Here is a 23525-nt window from a genome sequence, read left to right on the forward strand (position 1 = left end):
GCTTCAGCATTATTCACCAGCCTGCTACCACGTTAAAGTAAGCTTCCCTTACGTAAGAAGCTTAGCACTGGGTTTTATTGGTTTGGCCTTTGCAGGTTTTGGGGATTTTTTTTAGAGTGTCTGGCAAACGAGGGAGCAGAGGAGGATGGCAGGTGCTCAAGGGCAGCATCCTCTCTTACAGGATGTCTTGTGTTCAAAATTCGGCAGCGGCATTGAAACAGGTAGGCATTGCAAGTAAGAAAATGGCTGAATTCCCAGTTTCCAAGGAGCTGAGAACAAGCCAATTGATTTTCCTATGGGAAAAAAACCTCTGAACTTTTTTAATACATCTTTTCTGCAAAAAAAAAAAAAATCAGAAGACAAGGGTTTTTTCAGCTTCACCAACTGCTTAAAACTGCTCTCCTTCCTTTAATAATAAAAGGTCTTGATGCTTCCGGTAACAAGTTACCGTGACAAGTTGCAACCTGTTTATCATTTTTAACTGCCTGCTTTGAACAAATGGCATCTATAGTGTACGGTTTTACTGCACAGGCAAGGCAAAGCCTGTGCAGCTAGAGCAGATCAGAGACACATTTAGCACCACGGATTATCCTCGCCAAAATCTTGGGCTTCTGAGAAGCGAGACTGCTGGCTCGGTAATAAATGAGAGATGACTTCATTATGAAGGTCAAGTCTGCGCCGAGCTGAGCAGCAATACTTCATGAGTCAGCCCACCATGGTAAGTGACCTATAGACGCACCTGAAACACTTGTCCTATAGGCTCTGGTGGAATGCTGGGTAAGCGTAAGGGAGAAGCAAAGCAGCACGCAGGAGTACTTGCCTGGAGTTTCTACGGTGGTTAACGGGGTGCTTCCCCTAGGTAGGCTGTCATAGTCTGAACCATTGAACATGATCATCGTTCAAACCTTTCGTTTGCAAGAACCTGCATAGAGCAGATTATAGTAGTTGCTTGTCTGTTAGTCTTACTCTGTGCGTTGCAGCTGCCTCCTAGGTACACTCCCTGTATGGATGCACAGTGCACCTGAGCAACAGCTTTATTCACAGCAGTGCACATGCTTCCTGAATTTGTCCTCAGTCTTAGATGCCCTCTGCTGCAGCGCAGCTTTACCACAGCTGCTGAGGTGAATGGGAAGCACACGGCAGCTCCTTCCCTGGAAGAAAACAGACCGCGCAGCTGACGATCGGCAGAAATGCACAGCGAGAGCAGTAGCTCTACACGCTTCTGCCCCCTACCAGCCTACCAGTTTGGTGTCCAAGTTGAGTTTGCCCGCTCACAGTAAAGCTCATTATTAGGCCGTAAGCGACTGTTCCTCTCTGCGGGAGGGTTCTGCCATCCCCGGTCGTGTGCTTGTGGCCTAACAGCCTGTGTTGCACGTGCATAAAGTTAGGTTCCGAGACCAGCTCTTTCCTCATCTGCACTGTGATAATAAAAGACTGACGTGGCATTTTCTTACAAAGCAGCAGAATGGGAACAGGGACACAACTACTGAATTACTAAACCGCCTTTAGCATAAGACAGTAATATGCTAATGATCTATGTCACCAGCTGCTCTCAACTTTCACCATATTTCCACAGTATTTGCATAGATAATAGCGGTTCTATTTGCACAGAAACTACAGCGTTTCTTTGAGAAGAGAAGGGACTGTCATTGTCCACATGCTATTTCCGTACTGTAAAGTATGTTGTTTGGCATTGGCTAGCTGTGAACAAAAACCAGGGTGAGCTTTGGAACTGCTGTAGAAAACCAACTAGGATGGTAGGTCAGAGCAGTATTTTGAGGAGACCCAGTCCTTTTAGAATAACCGAGGCGTGTTATTACAGTGCCATTAAGAGCACAGCACTGCGAAGAGGTCTGTTGTAATTCGGGGTTCGCTTGCCTGGTCTGGAGTAAGAACAGGCATTTCTGGCTGATGTGGGGGCACCACCTCTCATGGTTCTGCTTTACAGCCTCATAGTACACACCTTTTGTGTTAACACAGGAATGAGTTTAACAAGGTAAGTACCAACACCGCAGCTGTGAAGATCTACGAGAAGATACTGTCTAAGCCTTGTTTCCAGAGCAGAAACTTAGTAGCGGAACAATACCGGTGTTACTGCTGTCGTTAGTTACACTGGTATATATTCCCCTTTTGGATGTTTGTTCCAGAATAACTGTAGCAGTCTAACTATTCAAGGGTTCTTTATTTCAAGTGTCAGAAATTGATTAATATATAAATTTCACAGGAAAATGTTTTTCTTAACATTTTTTTCCATACATCGTTACATGTTCTTACATATGATTTGTACCTGAAATGAAATAAAACATCTTAAGATGGATTAATAAAAAGAAATAACTTAGAATAAAGAACTTTTCAAACAAGCTGTAGATGATGTTAGGTTGTATATATTCTATACACTTCCCTCCAGGGGCAGTATCTTTATCTCTAAACATGAAAATGAAACGTAGCGTGGACAGATGATCTATTTCCTTAAATAAAAATCTTTGTGCAAAAGATCTATTCTTATTTTGCATCATAATTCTGATTTCTATAGGAACATTAAGGGGACAAAACTTTACAACTCTAAATCAGTATTTGTTGTCTTCAAGGTATTTTTGTTTTGTTCGAAGACAAGCAGTTTGTTGAACCCTTCTGACAGCGCACTACTGTCTTCGTCATCACTGAATGTAACCCAGTGACTGAAATCTTTCAAGCTGGGGAGTTTTAAATTTTCTGGAGCGTGTGCCAGAGAAGTAGCCAATGCCGCCTGTATGGAAAGAGGGCAGGAAGAATCTGTGTCCATGTCCAAAAGATTGGTGTTCTCTGGAAGGGAGCTGGTATCTGAGAGCTGTGGATGCTGGCCTTCTGGTACAGGAGGGCCCCGAAGGTCAGCTGTCAATTCTGCAGCATTTGATGCCAGCTGCTTAGCTGTGGTGTTTCCCGGGCTGGCAGAGGATGTAGGAGCTGAGAGAGCAGACTGCGCAGGGACACGAGAGTCCTGAGTCTGGGGGAGGAACCCAGGATTGTTGTTGTTGGAGTTGAACATTAACTCACTAAAAAGCGGGTTGTCGCTGCTCTGGAGAACTTGCAGATGAAGAGCTGCAGGAGCTGACTTCTTTCTTCGCGGCGGCACCTTTGGGGCAAAGGAAGCATTCTGGGGAGGCAGCGTGATGGCCTCAGCCATGCTTCCTGAGGGGGGCTGCCGTTCACTGCTCCCCCTGCTCTCCTGAGGCTTCCCAGGTTGTGGTGTTCTGGGTTTAGGGACTGGAGTAATCCTGGTCGGACTAAGAATAGGTCTGGCCTCTAGGCAGGGCTCTGGCAAGCCAAAAGGAGACGGTACTGTCTCCAATTGGTCAAATTGCTCTTCCGTAGACATAGCCTGAGGGGGGAAAAGAACAAGAAATTTGAGAACAAAAACGGTACCTTAAACTGAGTCACTAATAGTGCAAGTCGTCTTATTGATGGCGTTACTGAGAAAAGCTGACAGTACTGGAAGAAAAAAAGGCAGTACAAAGAGGAGGCTGGACAGCACAGGTTTGCACTGTACCTGCGGGGTTCTGTTCTCATGCATCGTGCCTCGGACCAGTGCTCACTTACAGAGTGCTATTTGAGGACAAGGATCCTACAGCCTGTTCGCCCCCTGTACGAGAAATACATCTCTTTCTGACCATCTCCCGCTCATGTTATGATTTTGCTCCAGGCCAATTTAACACAGTTCTGAAGTGTTATTTGTTACATCTCTCTGCTGACTAATACTATTTAAGCAAGAATGCACAGGGAGGGGCTAAATTAATGGGGCCGTTAGCACATGCCTTTGGCTATGTTCTGATACATAAGGTTGAAGGACAAATAGCTTAAGCGTTACCCAAGAAATGCATTAATGGCTCTGTCATGTCTCACTGATGCTAGGAACTGAAGCTAAGAGTAAGCTCTCAAAGTACAGTCTAGCATATATTCAACATTTAAAAATACATAAATAACTGGAACCCAGCTCAGTCCAAGAAGGCAAGGGCTGCTTCAGATTTCTCACGCTCAGTGTGACTGAATGAAAGCATTTTAATTCTTTATTACTCTCCCATAGTATTAAAAGATAATATACAGGCTTTTTAACGCAGTCAAAATATTTAGTCAGTATTTCATGATGGACATATCCCCCACCACTTCTGCCTGTATGCTGCTGTTAAGTTGCCTAGGTTTGATTGCATGCTTTTTTAAACGATCGAGGTGGATCGGGTAGAGGTTTTCAAGTACACAACTCCCATCTGAGCTCACGCAGATGGAGGAAGCAGTGGAAGTCTGAAGCAGAGTCAAACTGAAATAGATATATTCCTGCAGGAGACTTCATATAACTGACACCAAAATAGCAATCCCTCTCGGCACCTTTCAGGAGTGCCCTGGGAATGGTGACAACATAAACAAAATAAACAGACCATTCCTTGTTATTGAATGTTTAAGGAAAGGGCACATGCTGTGTTGTCTGGGTTTTTTTCTTTTGTGAATCTGCTAAGCAGAGATGGCACAAAGTCCCTGATAGCGAAGGGGTGAATGCCTTTACAAAGGAAGGTACGGCAGGAGTCCTAACAACTTAGAACAGAGCTTCCTAGCAGAGGTTCTGTCAAAGGGAGAATATGAAAGATTATATTTGTCTTTTTCTCTTGTACTTAAATTGCTTTCACCATTAAATACTCGTTTTAGCAGCTCCAGAAGTGAAGAACGCTTACCTCCATTTTAGAGACCTGACAGAGAGACAGATTAAAACCCTGACACCTACAGGTTTGTATTTTTAAGAACCTGAACTCTTGAGCAGAATCCAGAATCCAAAGTGTAAAGGCTGAATCCCGTTATAAGGTGCGTGAGAAAAGTTCAGTGTTTCTGAACAGGACGCAGAACAGCATACCGATCAAGAAGCTGCCTCAAATCAGTGCAGAGCAGACCACTCGTGATGTGGTCAGAAGTAAACACCGTGATAAAGAAGGGATGAGTCTTAAATCCTGACAAGGGTTCAGACAAACCAGAAGAAAAGTAACAAAATCTAAGAGAATGGACTGACGAATAGCAAAGCTGAATACAGCTGAGTAAGGAAGTCAAAGCTCTTCTTCCTTTCCGATTGCCTAGTACATTTTTATGCCTCGATGGGTACAATACACAAAATCATTTCAGTGCCTGCTGGCTAAGAACTTCAAATGGCAGGACTTCACACGAACTGTTTAACAGCCCACCCCTCTTTCTATCGTGCACACTGTGCAATGGAGGCTGGATGCATTTTGCTGCAACTATCTTACATTTTCCGCCTTGACTCCGGTCCTTTGCAGAGGTACTGGCTTCTTCGTAGTTGGAACTTTGGGTGGTGGACGATGGGGCACAAGCACTGGTTCTACCTGCGACCCTTGAAATGATGCCGACTTTGTGATGCTGGGAAGAGGCTCGGGTTTGGTGAACGTTTGGTTTCTAGTTGGAGCAGGCTTTGGTGCATCTTCCTGTAGTCCTGAGAAGCAAAAACAATTAGCGCCTTGGCTTGATCAGTATGTAGCTTGAAGATAATTTCTTTCACAACCGTGTTTCCCAAAATGTGCATGCCTAAAGAGAACGTGCATAGGCTGGGAAGGTAGGTTTTAAAAATAAACACAGACCTTTGCAATCCTGTCACTTTTGTAAGAGGCAGTTAGGGAAAAACTCCCCCGTCTGAAATAATTGCATGCCAAAACAGCAGTGCTGTGCCACCATTTGGCCAAGTGGATAAAACACTGGCTGGGGGTTCAGGAGTATTGGACTCAAGTCCTGAGTCTCCTTTTGCCCTCGTTTCCTTATGTGGATAATCAAGATAACGATACCGAGTGCACCTTGTAGAGTACTTTGGGAAGAACTGTAAATGCCAGCTGGTGGTACAGCACAAGGGACTGAAGGTGATGCTGACCGGACTAGTTTTCTTACCCACACTGAGTGAAATGCTTAATGTGAATTTCAAAATTAATGGGGAGTAAATCTGATTTCAAAAATAAATGTACAGCGCACTCTGAGGAACAAACATCAAGATGCCTTTATGAGATTTCTAATTAAATTGGAATATTCCAGACTGCATTTGCTCTATTTACAAATGAAAAGGGATGTTCTTCTTCTAAACTGAGAGCCTTGCAAACTCAGGTAGCGATCTCAGAGTCATACTGCATTCTTCTCATAAAAAGACTACTTGCAGCCACGGAGGGTATAGTCACACCGCCTAAGTTTCAATACCTAAGCTAGTTTCCTGCTCTAACTCGCCCTTGCAAGAAGTTTTCTTCTCCAGGGATTAGATAGAGAGCCTAAACAGAGAGTAGCCTTTTAGCTTAGCTATTCAACCTGAAGTGGTGCAAGCTTCTATCTAGGTTACAACTATACTTGCTGTCCAAATGTGAAAAGAATCCAGGTTCTCTCTCCCACAGCTGTATTCGCTCTCTAGTTCTGCTTGGAATAGTGAGCATTCACTAAATAACAGAGCAGCAAATATCCTTTGTGCAACTCTGAGCTAACACAGGCACCATCAGTTTAGTAAGATCCCATCTTTAACTTTTAATTTTTCAGACTAAATCTGGACATAAATAACCCAAGGTACTCCTAGTAACAGGTTCTACAACAAAATATACAACTTGAGTCATCTGGAAAAAAAAGGTTAATGTTTTCAAAACTGACAGAGAACACCAAGTACCATCTTGCAAGAATGTGTATGTCAGTGTTCAGGTGAGCTTCTGAATAGAAGTATGTGCATCTGGGCTATGACGGGAAGGATGAATACACCTACGGTTTTCTTTCTTTAAAGATTTTTAGAAGTCAGTTAGAAAGCTGTGCTCACCTCCTTTAGCTTCCATAAGACATCTAATAGCTTCTTCTGCTTCCTCAGCTGTGGTGGTTTTGATCTGCTTGACGTTGTAAGGTTTACTTATTCCGGTCCGGACTTTAGGCTTTAAAAAAAAAAGAGAGAATAAGTAATCTTGAGAGAACTTTTTTCTTGCACACCTGTAATCTTACAGCTAAGCTCACACACCTGTAAAGTTCTGGTTTTGCCAGTGGCTATTCAGCTATCTATAAATACTACAGAAATGGTGGGGAGTCTTCTGGCAGACACTACATCTTTGTTACCAGCTGACAGACAGGCCCACGGCTTACTGCCACAGCTAGTCCCTTAGCCATCCCTTGTTCAATACATTAGGGTTCTCATCCAACAGGACAGGAGTGGGGAGGTGTTCCCTCATTCCGGTCTTGGTCTCCTCAGAGGGCTAGCAGCCTTGCTGGCAACGGTCAAGACTTTTCCTGTATGCTGGGCACTAGCATGGCCCATCAAAAAAGAGGTGAGAAAAGAATTAAAGCACACGATCACAGTGTTGAAAATTCAAGTTCCCATCTGTCAGAAAGCAGCACGTGGAATAAACCAACAGTGCCTTGGTCTTGCGCCATTCTCTCTCTCCCTCTTTGGCCTTTCTAATTCCTGGCAATTTAATAACATTTTTCTGGTGTCTAGCAGGTCCTGCAGTCTAGTATTACATTACAACAGGTTCATCTTAGCATTTCCAGCTCAGGCACGTGATGGACTTCCTTCCTTGTATGACAGGTTGGTCATGTATGCGATGCTCAGTGTCTACAGTGTCTATCTAGAGGGGGGAGATCAGGACAATGCTAAGTGGCCATGCCGAGCGGCAGGACTCACTGGCTGCTGAGGGGCTCCGGGTAGCAGCTTTGCCGTTGCCAGGATGGAGCAGCTGGAGTGGCTTCCTGGAGAGAGCGAACCATCTGAGGGGGGCTTTTTGCCTGATGTTCCGGCTGAAAGAGGAATAAAAATGGCTTTTTACATTCAAGAGATGGTACAACACTTTATCTGCAATGGAGCAAACCCAACGTGCTTGAAATTGTTTGTGATAAATAAAAGAGATGCTGTCACCCTCCCTGCTCCTCCAGGGACAGAGATATTAGGCAAGACCTTCCTGTAGGACACCAGGGACCTTGAGTCCCTCTGCCTGAGTGCCAAGAGCAAGACGCTTTGATCTAGGAGGAGTGATGGGCTGAACTGTTACTGGTCTAATCTAAGGTGAAAAAATCTCAACGCAGAATAAAATGCTGCAAACTTGAACTGTTTCAGGAAGTAGTTTCCTGTTAGTCTTGCTTTCATTTAATCAATTCAATAACCTCAGCTGAGCATTAACATTGCATTCCAGGCACAGAAATAGAGATACCAGCGTTGTCACTTCCGTGCAACAGACTCGGAAATGAATGGGAATAACCCTGAAGAACTCATCTTCCAGCAGTGAGTCTGACAGAATGCTTAATTTAAGGCTGGAAAATATATACAGAAGAGAGACTTTTGGACTGCAAGAAAAATGTGATGTATAGCTTGTGTCATACAGAAGGCAAAGGTGATTATGCTGATCTAGCAATCAGCATTCATCCAGAAGTAGCCATAAAAACAGGAGCAGCATAGCACTGATGGCATTTCAGGTGGGTAGAGCTTAAAGAGTGTCGCTTCCCCTTTGTGCCTCACTGAAAATCATAAGTTATTTTGCATTTCTTTCACAAACACAAAAGCAAGCAAAGCGCATTGCTTGCAAAGCGGGAAAGGACAAAAACTGTCCAGAACAAGTATTCTGTCAAAGCTTTCTAAAAGAAAGATTAAAATTAAGTCAGAAAAAAACGAACAGTAAGAAAACACTCAGTGGCTTTGGAAGTCAGCAGGCATAAATACTGGTAGTTATTTTTGCTGCCACAAAGTGGCTGGTCCACTCCACGCTAACCTGAGTGATGAGTCAGTATGAAACATATGGGCCATTCCATCCTCACTAGAGGCATTTTTTGTGGAGTATCTGTCATCCTAAAGACAAACTTCTGGTGCTAACTGCAGCCATAGCAGGCTGAAACAGACAGGGAAGCAAGTACAAGTACCTCAACAGCCTGACATTTCAGAACAAGGCATTACTTTGTCACCCAGAAATGGCAGGCAGAACTGTTCAGCCGGGGCCAACACAACATTAAAGACAGTCAAACTCACCAGGAGGGGGAGGCCTCTGCGGCGGCTGAAGTGGCCGAGGCCTGGTAGGAATGGACAGAGACCTGCTTGGAGTCTGGCGGTGGCATTCCCCACTTGCCTCTTGCTTCAAATCGGCCAGGTCTGTATCATCTAGGGAAAATTTAGAAAGGATCTGTATTAGGTATCCGCTGGGTGAGATGCACCAAATCTGGGTGGTCAGGAGAGAGGCGATTGCAAAAGGCAGGCCTCAACCAGATATCTCAGCAACACGATATGGCTCCTTTCATACTGTTTTGCTCTCCCTGAACGTCGCCCTGCTACCACTCCCGGAAACATCTACCCTTTTGTCAAACACTTCTCTCTCTCCTTTTCTAGCATTTATTAATTGTTTGTGCCGACAGAAAGACTGCCTGCATCCGATTTCACGGTTACTAGTCACCTTGTTAGATTCTGACCTTTTCACAGCCAGACTTGGCGGCAACCTGCTCTCATTCAAACCATGTCATGGCAGCCACAAGGAGGCTAGTCACAGTCAGTCCCTTGCTCTTCCTTCCTGAACGCAGGAATTCCCTCTGAGGATTAGACAACTTTCCTTGCTAAGAACTGTTTTTTATGCCAGAGAAAAATCTGCCTGAATGGCTCGTTCATCACACCTCTGCTTTCCAGCAACGTCTCCTAACAGGTACACCTGCCTCAAGCTGATCGTGCTTGGCTGCACCTTACACCTCTAGGCTATTACACAGTCTTTCATCCTGTCTAAGGCTCTCTGACAGCTGGAGAGGTGAGGAGTAGGGATTGCTTTAGTCTCCCTGTCTGCTGAAGTGAGGGCTTTCGCTTCAGATCTCTCACCTCCCTTCCCTGCCCAGCCATGCAGCTGTGGGCTCCAAAATCCACTGGGTTTAGTTTTGTCCCTGTGGTTTGGAGAGGATGGGGAAGGAATTGTGGTAGCAGCAGTCTCTCATACTTCAGGCATTTTTACACAAGTTCCTGTTTTTCAGAAAGCTGTGCTCTGCAGGGAGTACTGAGCTGCCTCACAGTTTCCTATTCCCACTCAGCAGTGGATGGTGGCCACAGAGACACAGCCTGTGATCTACCCAACCTGCCCTCCCCCTTCTTTCTGCATTTTCAATACTTCTAAGCTGCAGATATGGGTGCATCGGTAGGAGCCAAGGAATCATGCAGGTGCCTAAATGCAGGGCTTGCAATTCTGGCCGTAACACTGAACACAAGACAAAAACCAGCCCCCGCCACTCTATCCCTTCCCCTAAAAGACTGCTGGTTTTAGGCAACGGCTCCCAGGGACATCAGTTTTGTGAGGCTATGCCCTTCTCTGACCTCAGAAACACACATACACAGTGTTCTGCCCATCTCTGGTTTCCATCTGTCTAACACCAGCTGTACAATCATCATACCTTCGATTAGGAGTTACTCAGGCAGAAGTGGAAGCTTATGGAGGCATCTGAAATTGCAGAGACTTTCAAGATGGATTGAATATATCATATTCTGAGTTGTGTGAGATCACGACCCCACCTTGACCTCCTTCAAACGATACTTTATAATCTCCATTTACTTTGTGATATTTTTTTGTGGAGAAGAGTTAGTGTGGGTGAAAAGAATCACTGCAATTCTCTGTAGCTTAATGAATCATCACACAGTAGGCCAGAGGTGTTTGGAGGGCAAGGCATCCTATAATACAAAGTGATTGGCTTCACAGTATTTAATAATGACAGATTACTCCTTGGCTCAGGGCTAGGTTTCTGGGTCTGGCCGCGCTGCAGCCAGCCTATGACTCAGGTGGGCAAGAAAGCTGTATATCACTCTGATTGTTTGGAAAATCTGTCTGTGTAAACTTACGAATTTCATTTAATCTTTTTGAACTCTACTTCTGATTCAACCTTTGAAGGTATTAAAGTTTCCACTTTTATGTCAGAAGACAAAGCACTTCTGAGAGACTGCAGAAAGACGGCTACTGAATCACTTGCTGTCATGCTGAAGTGTTTAATATGACCCAGCCTGTCAATGCTTGGTCACCAAGGCATGTCCTGATCACATCCCAATATAAGACCACCTCTGGCTTGGCTAGTTCTTGCTGCAGTTTTTATCTGTATTCTCTTCACAGCTTTATCTTCTCTTTACCAAGTCATTTCACAATAATATGCAAACAAGCCAGGTGACCAGGAAAAAAGGTAACACATTTATGAAGCACTAAAATAATTAATATACCTGTTGCGTGAACCTTGACTTCTTCAGTAATAAATAAAACAGGAACAAAGGAGCAACTTTAGGTTTCTTTCAAGTAAGTCATTTGAACACAACAACCTCCTGGACTGTCCAGCTTACACCTGACTGCACTGCCACAGCTATTGCTCAAAGGACAGGGCCAAGCCCATCACTGAATCAACAGGATTCCTTTGGTTTGATTTTGCTCTGGCCCTCACCAATAAAATAACAGACAATTTCTTGTTGTATGCTCTGGCGCCAAACAACATCAAATGGATAAAAAGACTTAATTTCTCTAATTTCTATAAAAGGAAACCAGCATTTTTCAGCACTCCTGCCTTGCCCTGGGCTAAAGAGAAGGAGGATCTAAGCTTTATTATTTGTATTGCTGTTATGCCTGAGGGCCTCAGTTACAGTCACTAACTCAAGGGGGGGTTGAGCACTGTATGAACATGTACCAAAAAGATGATCCTTATCTTTAGAGGACCTACAATGAAAATATAAATGAACAGGGAAATAGAGACAAAAGGAGAACAAACAACAAACCTTCATGTCTTACTTTAAGGAATGTAGGTAATTTACCTTTATACAGCCGTGGGTTTTGTCCAGATTTGTTTGAATGACCCATGGATGCGAAGTGTCCACAGCCCTCAGGCGTATCTTCCGCTGTGTCTGCTACTAGGTCTTGACACAAAGCATCATCCAAATAATCATCTTCATCCTCCACTATATCACCTGAATTAAAATATTAGGTAACAAAGACTTAGTGAGCAAATGCATTCTCTGTCTCTCTCTACTACCAATCAATGAACTTAATATAAGTGTTGGGCAAGCTTCTTGTGTAACCCGTGTGCTTCATTACAGTTTTTTTCTCTACAGACAACTGTACCGTACATTGGATTTGCTAACATATGTTGTAACACTAAATTGATAGGATCATCTAAGCAACAGTTCTCTGCCCAGGCACAGTGCTGGGTCATGGCTGTAGTTACAATACTCTTTTTAAGAAGTGTGGCTTCATTACAAATTAAGATACCACTAACACTCATACTGTACCTTCTCTGTGCAACCAAAGTCAGTGAAGCAATTTCTCACAACTTAGCTTAGAAACCTGCTGCTCACCTTCTGAGTCATAGTCCAAACTTGAGAAGTCAAAATTTTCTTCCAGAAGATAGGAGTTTGCCGTGGGGGACATGGGGGCAATGCTGTCCCGTTTTCGAGCAATTTCCTCCTGAAGGCCCTTTAGCCAGTCCTTGGTCTTGGGCCGGATCTTCACTGTTCTGCCTCTGACCTAACGCAAAGACAGAATTGTTTCCCCTTTGCCAAGCAACTTCACCAAAAGAGAACACCTGAACAGAATAAGCAAGTACTGCCAGTCTGTTGTGTAACTGCTTCAGGAACTGATATAACTAAAGCTTCATTTTAGAAGCTAAATGAAAAGGAAGCGCTCTTCCTATCCCCATAACCAACTTTTCAGACTGTAACAATGTTCTTGAAAGAAAATTAGTTTCAGAGCTCAAAAGCACTGCTGCTGCATTTGGGAAATACTTGAGAAATAGGTGAAACATCAAATATCGTCAAAACGATACTGTGATAGTAATAATGGTGTGGGAGGGTTCCATTTTTGAATCAGTAGCTTTCAAACACACAAGAATTTGCTACCTGATGCCATCTGTAAGGAGACTGTCTGCTCAGAAAATCCCAAATATGATGGTTGATGTGTATAGAAAGTACATTATTAAACAGATTAAGACCACAGCTACTTATATGTGTTGCTCCATGACATTTGGGGTGAGATGTATCCAAGGCAGCAGCTTCAGCAGCAAAATTACTTTGGAAAGTTCCTGAGTCAGGTTCCCAGCACCTTCACACATTGTGCACATACAATTGTGTTTGGGTCTGTGCTATAAATTACATCAATGAAATGAGCCAAATTAATAGATAAAACTCCAAAAATGAAAGAAGAATGAGGGTTAAATCCATTACTTCAATTTTAAGTTTATAGTGCAGCCCCACAAACAGTTTTGTCAGCGTAAGTGAGGGGGTTGATGAATTGTAGAGTATGTGCGTGGGAAGGAAGAGCAGGGGATGGGAAGGTAAACGCCTACTGCTAGTGCCGAGTTTGCCATGGAGGCCAATGAATCATGTTGTTCTAGCTCGGTAGAAGGAGTTTATTTGATACACTTCAGAGAAACAAAAAGTCTCCAAACCACAATCGTGAGGATGCTTTGGCAACAGTATAAAGTCACACATAATCTCAGGAGAACTGCTTCAAGTGCCATAACAATGACTGAGTCCATTTATTCTGCAGTGGTATCAGAGGCCAGATACTAAGCACTGCTCAGGAGCTCCAAGAAAAGTCACCTCTTCCCTCCTGAAACTGAAATACTGCATTAAAAGCCTCAGCAGCTGTGAAAGCTAAGGACTTTGTGAGCACTAAGTCTCTAAAATAATGCTACTTGATTTAGCTAGAAACAATACTATCTCATTCTAAGCAACCATTTTTGAGAAATCTGTTATGAAAATATTATTATAGGTTTGAGAGAGTCTTACTTTGACACCATCTATATCCATAACACGAAGAGCTGACCTGCTGTCTGCAAATGTCACCAGCATTTGACCTCCGCTGATCCTAGTAAAAAAAGACAGAGGAGAGAAAACAGTACATTTTACTTCACCATTGAATGAAAAGCCTTAAAGGCAAGCATGATAGTTTTGTACAGCTATGTATTTGGTTTTAGTTGTGTTTTCCTCACAACACTATTTTCTGGGGAGAAGCAAGTGATCTACAAATCCCAGTTGGACTCTTCCTCTCCCCCATCCTCCTTTGTGTGACCCCAGCACCCTGCCCTTTACTGGGTCGCTCCTGAAGCAGCAGTACAAACATCTCAGCAGCTGTTGACAGGATACCTTGTCTGATATCCACACTCCCTCTGTACTAACTTCCATGGCTCTGCACATCCCTCACCTCAGAGGACGTGATATTCCCAAAGACTAGTATACCATCAAGCTCTAAAGCCATGCAAAACAAAACAAAAACACCAAAGCATGTTCTTTTCTTGCTCCTTTTCTTCACAAGCAAAGTGGTGCTGCTGTTCCTGCAGGTCTGCTTTTGAACCCTCAACTTATATTTGGTACTTCATAAAACCATACAACAACAGGTCATCAGTTTTCTCCATTAAGAAATGGGTCAAATAAAACATAAACAAGTTTCTGGTCTTGTTTCCCAGGTCAACTGTCAGGTCTTTTGCCTGTACTTCTCAAAACGGAAGTCTCATAACTATGCTGGAGCCCTGTACAGAATCAACCAGAATGAAATTAAACTGCTCTGCCAGAAGGTATCACACTCTCCCTCTCAAACTGCAAGAAACCATACTATTAAAAAATAAGCAAAATGACCCCCAAAAGAAAGGAGAGCCAGCCAGGAAGAAATCCTAGTAAGTGCGAAAGAGTGCTGGAAGAGAGCAGACCTGCTCAGAGGAAGTGAAGCAGGGTCCCAAGGACCCGCCAGCAGAAGCAATGCATGGGAACGAGGCCTGAATCTAAAGGTGATGATTCACATCAAAGCCTCTGCTTTATGGTGCTGTACCGAATAAAATTCTCCTCCACTCAGCCAAGAGAGCTGTTAGACTATTTCTTTAACAGGCTGACGAGAGGTAAAAGGTATTCAAAATACTTGTATTCAATTTCTAATGAAGAATTCAACATGCAGTAAAGGAATTCAGCATACTACTTTCTAATACAAAGTTAATTCTGTCAGGACAAAAAGGGAATTTCTAGTCTGTGTTTTTGAATAGATGACATGCCATTTCAGATCCCAAACTTACCTGATCAGAACAATAGTGCCATAATCCTCAAACATTTGCATAAGCTCTGTACGCAAGTCCTCAGGAAATTCATTTTTCTCTTCAGGCGTTGGTGATAGCAGATTTACCACTACTGTGGCATCCAGCGGTCCCTGGAAAGATGACACTTCCTGGAAAACACTCTCACGGGCAGCTTGATTAACTTCCTGAATTTCCACTTCTACAATAGCTAACACTGGCCTACATGAAAGAAAGGAGAAATGCTTCTTTAAAATTAAGATCAACATTACCCAATAGGAAATGCTTATATAAAATTAAAATCAATATCAAGCAGTAGGACAGGTAAGAACTTAGTTGTGTGAAGGACAAACAGTGTCTTGTTTAAACTCTATACATCTATGATAATTTTTAACTCCACGATGTCAAATCTCATTGCAAATATTTAATTAAGCCATAGAAGGAAGTGATTATTATGTATGTTCTACACAGAAAGAGAAGCGGAACAAATTACTTAAGGTCTTACTGCAAAAAAGCACTGTGGCTGGTAATACAACCCAGAAGTTCAGAGTCTGGTGGATTGTTTCATTTTTGCTGCAGTGGAAGATCATGCCTGGAGCACTGTTAATTACATTTACCAGCCCTGCATTAGCTGAATGTAACAGCGAGGACACACCATAAAGGAATTCAAATGACAATTGTGCGTAGCACTTCTGGCAAACCTGCAGTCTAAAAATACCAGGATGCTTCACTCATTATTGAACAGCTGTCTCCCAAAACATCTATAGATTGGGAAGGCAATATATTATTTTCTGTTAGACAAGGCCATATAAAGATGTCTTCTTCCAAAAACTAAGGACAAGGTACTCTAAGTGTATAATGTGGTTATGTAGCAAACATATGTCAATCCATCACATTATAAGCAGCCTACACTGCAAACTTGCTTCTTCAGCCATTTCTTACAAATGACCTCTCTGTGTGTTAGATCTAAATAAAATTGAGAAAGCTGTCTGAAAGGGTAAAGCTTGTCTCATCTCAGTGGATGCAATCCACATTCTTAGATTTCACACACAAAGCAGTAACTGGGATGGCTGCTCTTCTAACTATGTCAAAATTGCTGCCTCCTACTTGCAATAGAGCAGGCTCTGGAATACGCATTACTGGAACATATGAAAGCAACAACAGCAGAGCTAGAAAGGAATAGCAAAGGGAAAAAAAACATATAGGAAGTGTTAACTATTTCTATAAGCACAGTGAATCATAATGCGTTTCCATATGTCTCAAAGATATAGCTAAGCCCTTTTTCCAGCACAAACCTTGGGAAAGCAAACCTGCTGACTATAATTAAAAAGCAGTTTCTGCAGTCATGTTTGCTGAAATAGAAAACCAATGTACGACAGCCGTGTTTCACAGATTGCATCCTCAGGGTCCTATATAATGAGTGCAGCAGTTCCACCGTTCTTTGTGGAACACAGCAATGTCAAAGCCTTGACACAGAGAAATTGATTGCAGGAGGCATGTTCTTCCATTGCTGGAGGAATACAGAACAGTCCTTGCATGCAAAAGCACCATGAGAAGCACAGGGCCGGCTACTGTGGCTCACTGAGCGCTGCTATGAGGAACAATTTTGTAGCATTTCCATAGGGCATAGAAGGGGTGAGACAAAGATTATTCTGAATGCAAGGGAGCTTTCAAGGTGTATTTATTACAGAATTTGTTTCAGAGAAGTGAAGCGGTGACAAGTTTAACAAAGAAAGGTCATTCATATCCCTAAAGAGAAGTCAGTGATATGGACCAACCAGAGACAGTGGTCTGTTTTCTCCTCCTTCTCCCATCTCCATTTCTAAGGGAAGCCCAGAAGCCCAACGCTTCACTACTCTGAAGAGGTCACACCTGGCCCTATGTACATGGCTTACACCTCTTCAGGCCACGCAGTCCCAACCTCCTCCTCTCCCACAGCAAGCCGAGTGGGAGTCCACCAGAGCGGCTTGTTTTGGTATCGGAGCTTTCCAAGCAACAGAAAGCCCTCAGTTTTCTATGCCTGTTGCTGCAACTTATCCAACCCTTGCTGAGATCACAGTGCAGCAGAAATCAATACAGGACCATTAGATACTTGCCACCCTGGTATAAAACCCACCATGAGGGGAAAAAAAACACCAAACGGATACTGAACACAGAATAAGGGTGTAATTCCTGTTAAAATCAGACTCGGTCCCTCACTCTGAAGGTGTAATTCAGTATGACACATTCTAACCTAGCAGCCCTTTCTCTGATTATTTGCTTAGGACTTTACCTGTGGTCAGATGCCTGCAGCTCTGCTCTCCCATAGTACATCAAGGCACCAGGGGTCCAGGTGTGCCTGACTTTAGTTTCAGCATTCAGATCACTGTCTAGAAGATTGATCTCTCCAGCTATAAAGCACAAAACATGATTTAAAACTCACTCAAAGCTAGTTTTACTAACAGTTAAAAGCTATTTTATTAGGGTGCACTTCACAGACCCTAGTAGTGGGAGGTGGTGGGTTTTTGTTCTTGTATATACCATTCAAAGCTTGTATCCTAAAAGATTTACAAGTTAGGGACTAGAAAAAATACAGAAAGGACAGGGAGTGCAACAGAGACAGCTGATCACTAGAATAAGACACCTGAATGTCACCCAATCAATTACCTGTACAATCTGGGTCGACAGAGTCGTATTAGTATCTTAACTCCTGACCCGTTATTGAGCATAGAAACAGACACTGTACTTGCAAATTACACTGCAAATCTGAGTAATGCGCAGGGGTTGGAGAAATAATACACAAAAGATGGGAGAAAGCAAAGCCATGCAAATCCAACCTCCAAACACTTTGTTTGCAATGCATTAAGGTGACAGAAAGTGCTCCAGACATTACGCTAGAGTGAGGTATTATATTGCTGTCAATAACAGGAAAGTTTTTAGGTCACTGTTTGGGCTAAGGGATAACTTTCTCTCTTTTCTGTGGAGTTGCAAATGAGTTAATATGGAATATGGCATTTTGCCTAATCACTCGCACTGGGGCTACACTTTCTTCTCAGAAGGCAAACAGTCCTCTGGCCAAAGCAGCAAAAAGAAGCAAGGCAAAAGAATTAGAGCCAAGAGGCAGAAGAGCCTTGCCACCCGCAGTAAAGGAGAGAAACTCTGGCAGCGAACTAATTAGAAAAGCTTTGCAGGGCTGGGAAGGCGGACGAACAGACAAGGGGTCAGTTATATACCCACGTGAGCTAGCTGTGGGAGGCCTGCAAGCTCTAAAGAAAGCAACCTGCCTCAGCTCTTGCAGACCAGCTAGATAGGTCCTACGTTCTGTGTGTACTCCATCAACTAAAGTCCTCCCAGGGGCAAGCCTTGCCATGCAAAATAAGGAATATGCATTGAAAATGCTGAAGGGTCTTCTTCCTCCTAAAATGAAAACAGCCAGCACAAGAGGGCTGTTTTAACTTACTATGTCTCATACAGTTTTTCTTTCCCAGACTACATCTCTGTCAATGGTTTAAGCTCCCCATTTTACTTTATTTTTCATTCCTTAAATAAGAGTGAATAACTCTGTATCACATTGAAACGTACTCTCTGATGCCCTAGTTTTGCTTTGTAGTTTTTACACTTAGTGTACTCATGGTATGACTTGGATTCCAAGCAGTAGTTCCCAGGCATGTGAAAAATCACATCCGCAGGCACAAACCAAATTACTTCTCCAGCGATTACACTTTTAATATGAATTTGTTCAGATTTTATGAACATTGGTAGATAGATGTACCTGCAGAGTGAGAGAACGGTTATGAAAACTGTCCCTGGATACACAAAGAAACACTTTTTATTTTGTTATTGTAACTTTTGATTAACAAGTGAAAACAGCCCTTCTGTTGTGCTGACCATCTCAAAGTACTTTATAAGCACTAATTAATGAAATCTCCCCCAATTCCAGAAACTAGCAGAAATATTCCTAAGAATTACCAAGGCAGAAGAAATTACAGAAAAGTGCTTACACATCTACTGAGGACAACAGTTATAACAATCTAGCCGTTGTAACACGGGAACTTTATGCAGACTAATGATTCTGTTAAAAAGCAATAGAGTAATTTCTAGGTTGCTACAGCTGGATTGTTTTCAGTTCCTCAGCGAGCTCCCAGCACCCTTTCAATCTGTAGCGTGAAGCCTTTGTTCACACGCTCAAGAAGAAAGGGCTCGCTCTATCTCTGCAAGTTATTCCAGTGAAGCCGAAAGAACATCAGCTTGAGTAAAGCTACTGCAATTTGACTAAGCCTAAGGGCACATCTAAAGACAGCTCTCAGCCCAGAACTCACTAACTCCCTTCTTTACCATTCACTAAATTAAATCCCCTTATGTGGGTTCTGGAAGAAATCTAAAACAACTTTCAGATAAAGAAGGAGGAAAGATCCTACGCACCTGTTTTTTCAAAAGGCAGTTTCTTTCTCCACCAAAGCACTCTGTCAGTCCAAGCTGGGGTTCTGCACTTATCACTTGTATCATAAGCCTCTGAGCCAACGTCATATTTATATGTTGGTCCAAAATTAATAGTCCCTTCATGGAAGTCTTTAAAAATCTATGAAAAGAAATACCATCTCTTTGATGAAGTTACAGACAAGGTAGGTGCCATTGTGACGTATCAACGTCCTTGCAAACAAACAACATTCTAATTTTTAAACAAATTACTACATTCACGTACTACAAACATAGGTCTGAAAATGCAACTTTTTCACTCTCTCAAGGAATTAGACCAAGTCAACATGCAGGTATTCAAGAAAATGAGACACACTGCCTTACTTTTCCACTGGATTTTTGCTGTTGTAGTTGATCAAATTCCAAGAGTGTCTTCCAATCCTGACGTTTGAGAAAATAAAAGACTTCCTCATATGTTAGATCAATGCGATAGTTAAAATCACCACACCAGAAGACATAGTCATGTGAGAACACACTCCGCCCCTAGTTTAGAGGTACAGAATACTGTTAACGTTAAGTCACATTCATGAAAACACCTTTTAAATGCACTGAAATGTACAGCTCCATCTCTCTGAATTACTAAATACTGGACCTACTTGCCACATTCTATTTGTTAAAATCCATCTTGTGCTAAAATGGAATGGTTCTTTCACTGTCTTTTGCAACCTGCTGAGCTGAATTTTGTAAACAAGAGTGTCAGACTCTGACCCCTGTTTCCGGAACGTATGTCTAAGCCAGGACACCAGCTTTATATTCACAATTTGGCTATAATGAATATTAAAAATATATGTTTGTTTCCCTAACGCAATTCACACACATATGTTTACATATTCTAAAAATAACACAAAATGTGCTTCTGGTACCAAGGCACATTCAGCAACAAAGGTCCTGAGTAAGAACAAGCTCCAAATTTGATGTTATGTGCACATCATAGTTTTGTAAACGTATTGAAATAAAACAATGAAAGTCAATGAAAATTCACTACAATTCTAAGTTTAACATCCTACCCTCTAACCAGTCTTTTCTTAGTTAAGCTATAAACCTCTAAAACCCAGAGATTCGTATAGGAAATGTTCCAGCGCTATGGCTGTCACAGCACTAGAGGGCACTCTTTAAATGCATTATACACACAAGGTACATTTAGCTATTGTAAATGTAAAGGACATAGTTAATGAGGTATTAGAAGGAAAAACTACCATAAGTACAACTTTCTGGCCATTTGGAACAGATATTCTATGCAGAACATTCAGACTGTCAGTTCTTACACAAAACAACCGATTGATATGCCGCATGTGCCAAGCCTCCAAACCTTGCAAACCACAGGGAGTTAAAATTTTATGCTTTGCAACCTAAATGCTATTTTTTGCTGACTAACCAGAATACACAAACTGGTCCATTCCCTCCCTGGTTTAGGGCCTTTCCAGAGAGGTCTGAGAAAGAAAGCATTGTGGAAATTAAAGCAACCAACATTAAGGGAAGCAAAGAAGCACTGCTACCAAATCCCATGGGTTATCTACTGGCCTGAGGAGGCAAGTGTGAAATAAAACACTAGGGTGATTGATTTGACACTATTTAGGGGAAAAGTTATTCATACAGACCAGTAGTGCCTACTTGCCACACTCTGAGAAAAGCCAGCAGTTCCTTGACAGTGACACATTCATGAGGACAAAATGAAGGGAACAGAACGTACTGTATCAGTGACCGAAAACTGATATATCGTACCCAAGCAGGAGCAGCTAAAGCAATGATGTACTGAGTGGCACGGATGGTCTTTTAAAACCCTTACTACCCAGTGCCAGCAAGAGCTATCAATATCATGCTTTCCAGTTGTAACGCCAGTCACCTAGATCTTATCCACGAGGCCTTCAGATTTGTCAGTTAAGTTGCACCGTTGTGAAAGATTGACTTGAAAACTGCTCAAAGGCGAGGACTTTTCAAGTACTGCAGCAACTGTATTTTTTGAAAGGCGTAGAACTTTTGTAAAGCAAGTGCTATATTGGGTGCTATCTGGTCTCCTGTGAAACATGCTTCCCTTTTTTTTTTTTTTTTAACGTTTCCTTTACCATTTTCTTTTATGCCCATTCTCCATGGCACTGAGATGACTTCTTTGATGACTTGTCATCAAAGACAGCCTGAGACCAGTTTTCATAATGTAAAGATACAACCTTTATCTCCAATGTTTTTAGCATACACACACCTACACTTACCATTGGGAAGCTGAGTTTCTGTGTGATTTCTTTATAATCTTCATTCCTCTCTTTCACCTGAGTCTGCCCAGCAGTTAAGTGACTGCATATAAAGCAGAAACTGGTACTATAGAACTGAAAACGAATGCTCACTGCCCCTTTATTTCCAGCTTTTCCTCCCATTCCTGTCTTCACAGTGTCTATTGCTACATCCCTGTATTTAAAAAAAAATAGAAAGAGAAGAGAGTAAAGGGCTGCAGGGACAAACATTCAATTAACTTTGACTGCAACATAAAGGAAAAGCCAGTTTACAATGCCATGTCTTCTCCCCTCCAGAAAGCTTGCTGCCTTTAGGCACATTTTTTAGTTTCTTCATGATGTTCATGTATTTATGTTTCAAATGAAGTATAATACAATAGTATAGAAATAAAACTATTTGAAAGTATTTTCCTCCTCTTCTTGCCCCTTCCAAAAAGGCCAGCAAGACATTTCTTCTGAAATATTGGGAATTTCTACAGAATATACTTTTCAAGTTTACCTCTACCATGATCTTTAAAATAGTGTCAATAACTAAATTTACTATTATGTTTCCTTTTACTTTTGAACATATGGGAATCCGTTTTTCAGAGTTAACAATTTAATTAGCAACTATATGTTGAAACCCAACTTCGCAGTTGGTGCCGGATTTTTCAGACAATTAAAAAGCAACAGATCATAACCCATAATTTGTTAAATCAGATGCAATAAAATCAGTGATTATTACATACAACTATTTATACCTAACTCCTAAAATGAGTTCTGTACTGACGACAAATTGCTTAGGTCCTCCATGTTGTTAATTACGTAGTATTTCAATGTCATGATTAGCGTATACTTCACTACAGAAAGATGACTTGCTTGGCAAAGCAGACCACCTGCTCGCAGAATAATTTCTCCCAGATAGCCAGTCTACTCTGAGAATAAAGCATGCCTGTCTGATCAGATAAGTAAATGATGAGATCATTGTTGTAACCAACCCCAGCACCATGCATGTCCTTCCCAGTGAGAAAATTTTACTTTCCAGATAGAAGTCAAGCAGATCTGGACTAGAACATTACTGGCTTTAAGCAAGGGGCAGGGGGAAAACCACTAAGTCTTATCTGAGTTACTGTCAAGCATTCATGATCTAATGATGCAAGATGTTACAGCTCTCTTTTTCCCTTCCTCTTCATTTTCCTCTCTCTTCCCTGCCCCCCATCTTTTCCCCTCTTTATTTTCCTCTCTTTTCCTGACTGCTGAAAACCTCCAGAAAAGACACCCTCAAGGGAGGCAAAAGGGGACCATCAATGTTTTCTATGAAAAGATGGGTTTCAAGTGCTCCAGAAGAAGCACGTGTTCAGTCTTTTCACTTGAAGGAGTTCTTCCTTCCTGCTGCCTGCCTACCCAACTGCTGACTGATATTTATCTGACTTGCATTCATGGCAAAGGTTACGTTGAGATAACCCACTGTACATTCAACTTCATCAATCCTTTCACTGCTGTATAAGCTTCAGCTATTCTCTAATTTTATTTCTCTATTCTCTAACTTCTGTCCTAATCTCTTCACTCTCTGTAAGCACAGAAGCCTTTTTTTTCTGCTTCTGATCGTTTTTGTTTTCCTTTTCTAGACATGGGAAAAACTACACATGCATACAGGTTAGGTTTGATTACGCTCACATAACATGTAGCAGCACGTTAGCATTAAATGATGAAACTCGGTCACTAAAATCAAACTCTTCCCTTTTTCTCTTGAGTTTCAAAGGGCTACATTCAATTCCTAGCAGTTTGACAGCTGCAACAGAGCCACTGTGCTGTTCTGCTTCTGATCTCCATTTAAACCATGCACTTCCTGCT

The 23525-nt window shown here is 42.2% G+C and overlaps 1 protein-coding gene across 1 annotated transcript in view; it reads right to left on the reverse strand.

Annotated features, from left to right (window-relative positions):
* Positions 1-2190: 2190 nt before the first annotated feature.
* SYNJ2 (synaptojanin 2) overlaps positions 2191-23525 on the reverse strand; it is a 59351-nt gene continuing 38016 nt past the window's right edge. Inside the window, exons 14-26 of the mRNA XM_009319118.1 lie at positions 21675-21867; positions 19792-19950; positions 19414-19570; positions 17285-17402; positions 15016-15234; positions 13742-13820; positions 12311-12479; positions 11771-11923; positions 8990-9118; positions 7658-7770; positions 6806-6914; positions 5262-5464; positions 2191-3358 (exon numbers count right to left, since the gene is read on the reverse strand). Coding sequence (XP_009317393.1) covers positions 2555-3358; positions 5262-5464; positions 6806-6914; positions 7658-7770; positions 8990-9118; positions 11771-11923; positions 12311-12479; positions 13742-13820; positions 15016-15234; positions 17285-17402; positions 19414-19570; positions 19792-19950; positions 21675-21867 — 2605 coding nt within the window. The 3' untranslated portion in view covers positions 2191-2554. The remainder of the gene's footprint in view (positions 3359-5261; positions 5465-6805; positions 6915-7657; positions 7771-8989; positions 9119-11770; positions 11924-12310; positions 12480-13741; positions 13821-15015; positions 15235-17284; positions 17403-19413; positions 19571-19791; positions 19951-21674; positions 21868-23525) is intronic.

Source organism: Pygoscelis adeliae, unplaced genomic scaffold, assembly GCF_000699105.1.
Source record: "Pygoscelis adeliae isolate BGI_AS28 unplaced genomic scaffold, ASM69910v1 Scaffold172, whole genome shotgun sequence".
NCBI lineage: Eukaryota > Metazoa > Chordata > Aves > Sphenisciformes > Spheniscidae > Pygoscelis > Pygoscelis adeliae.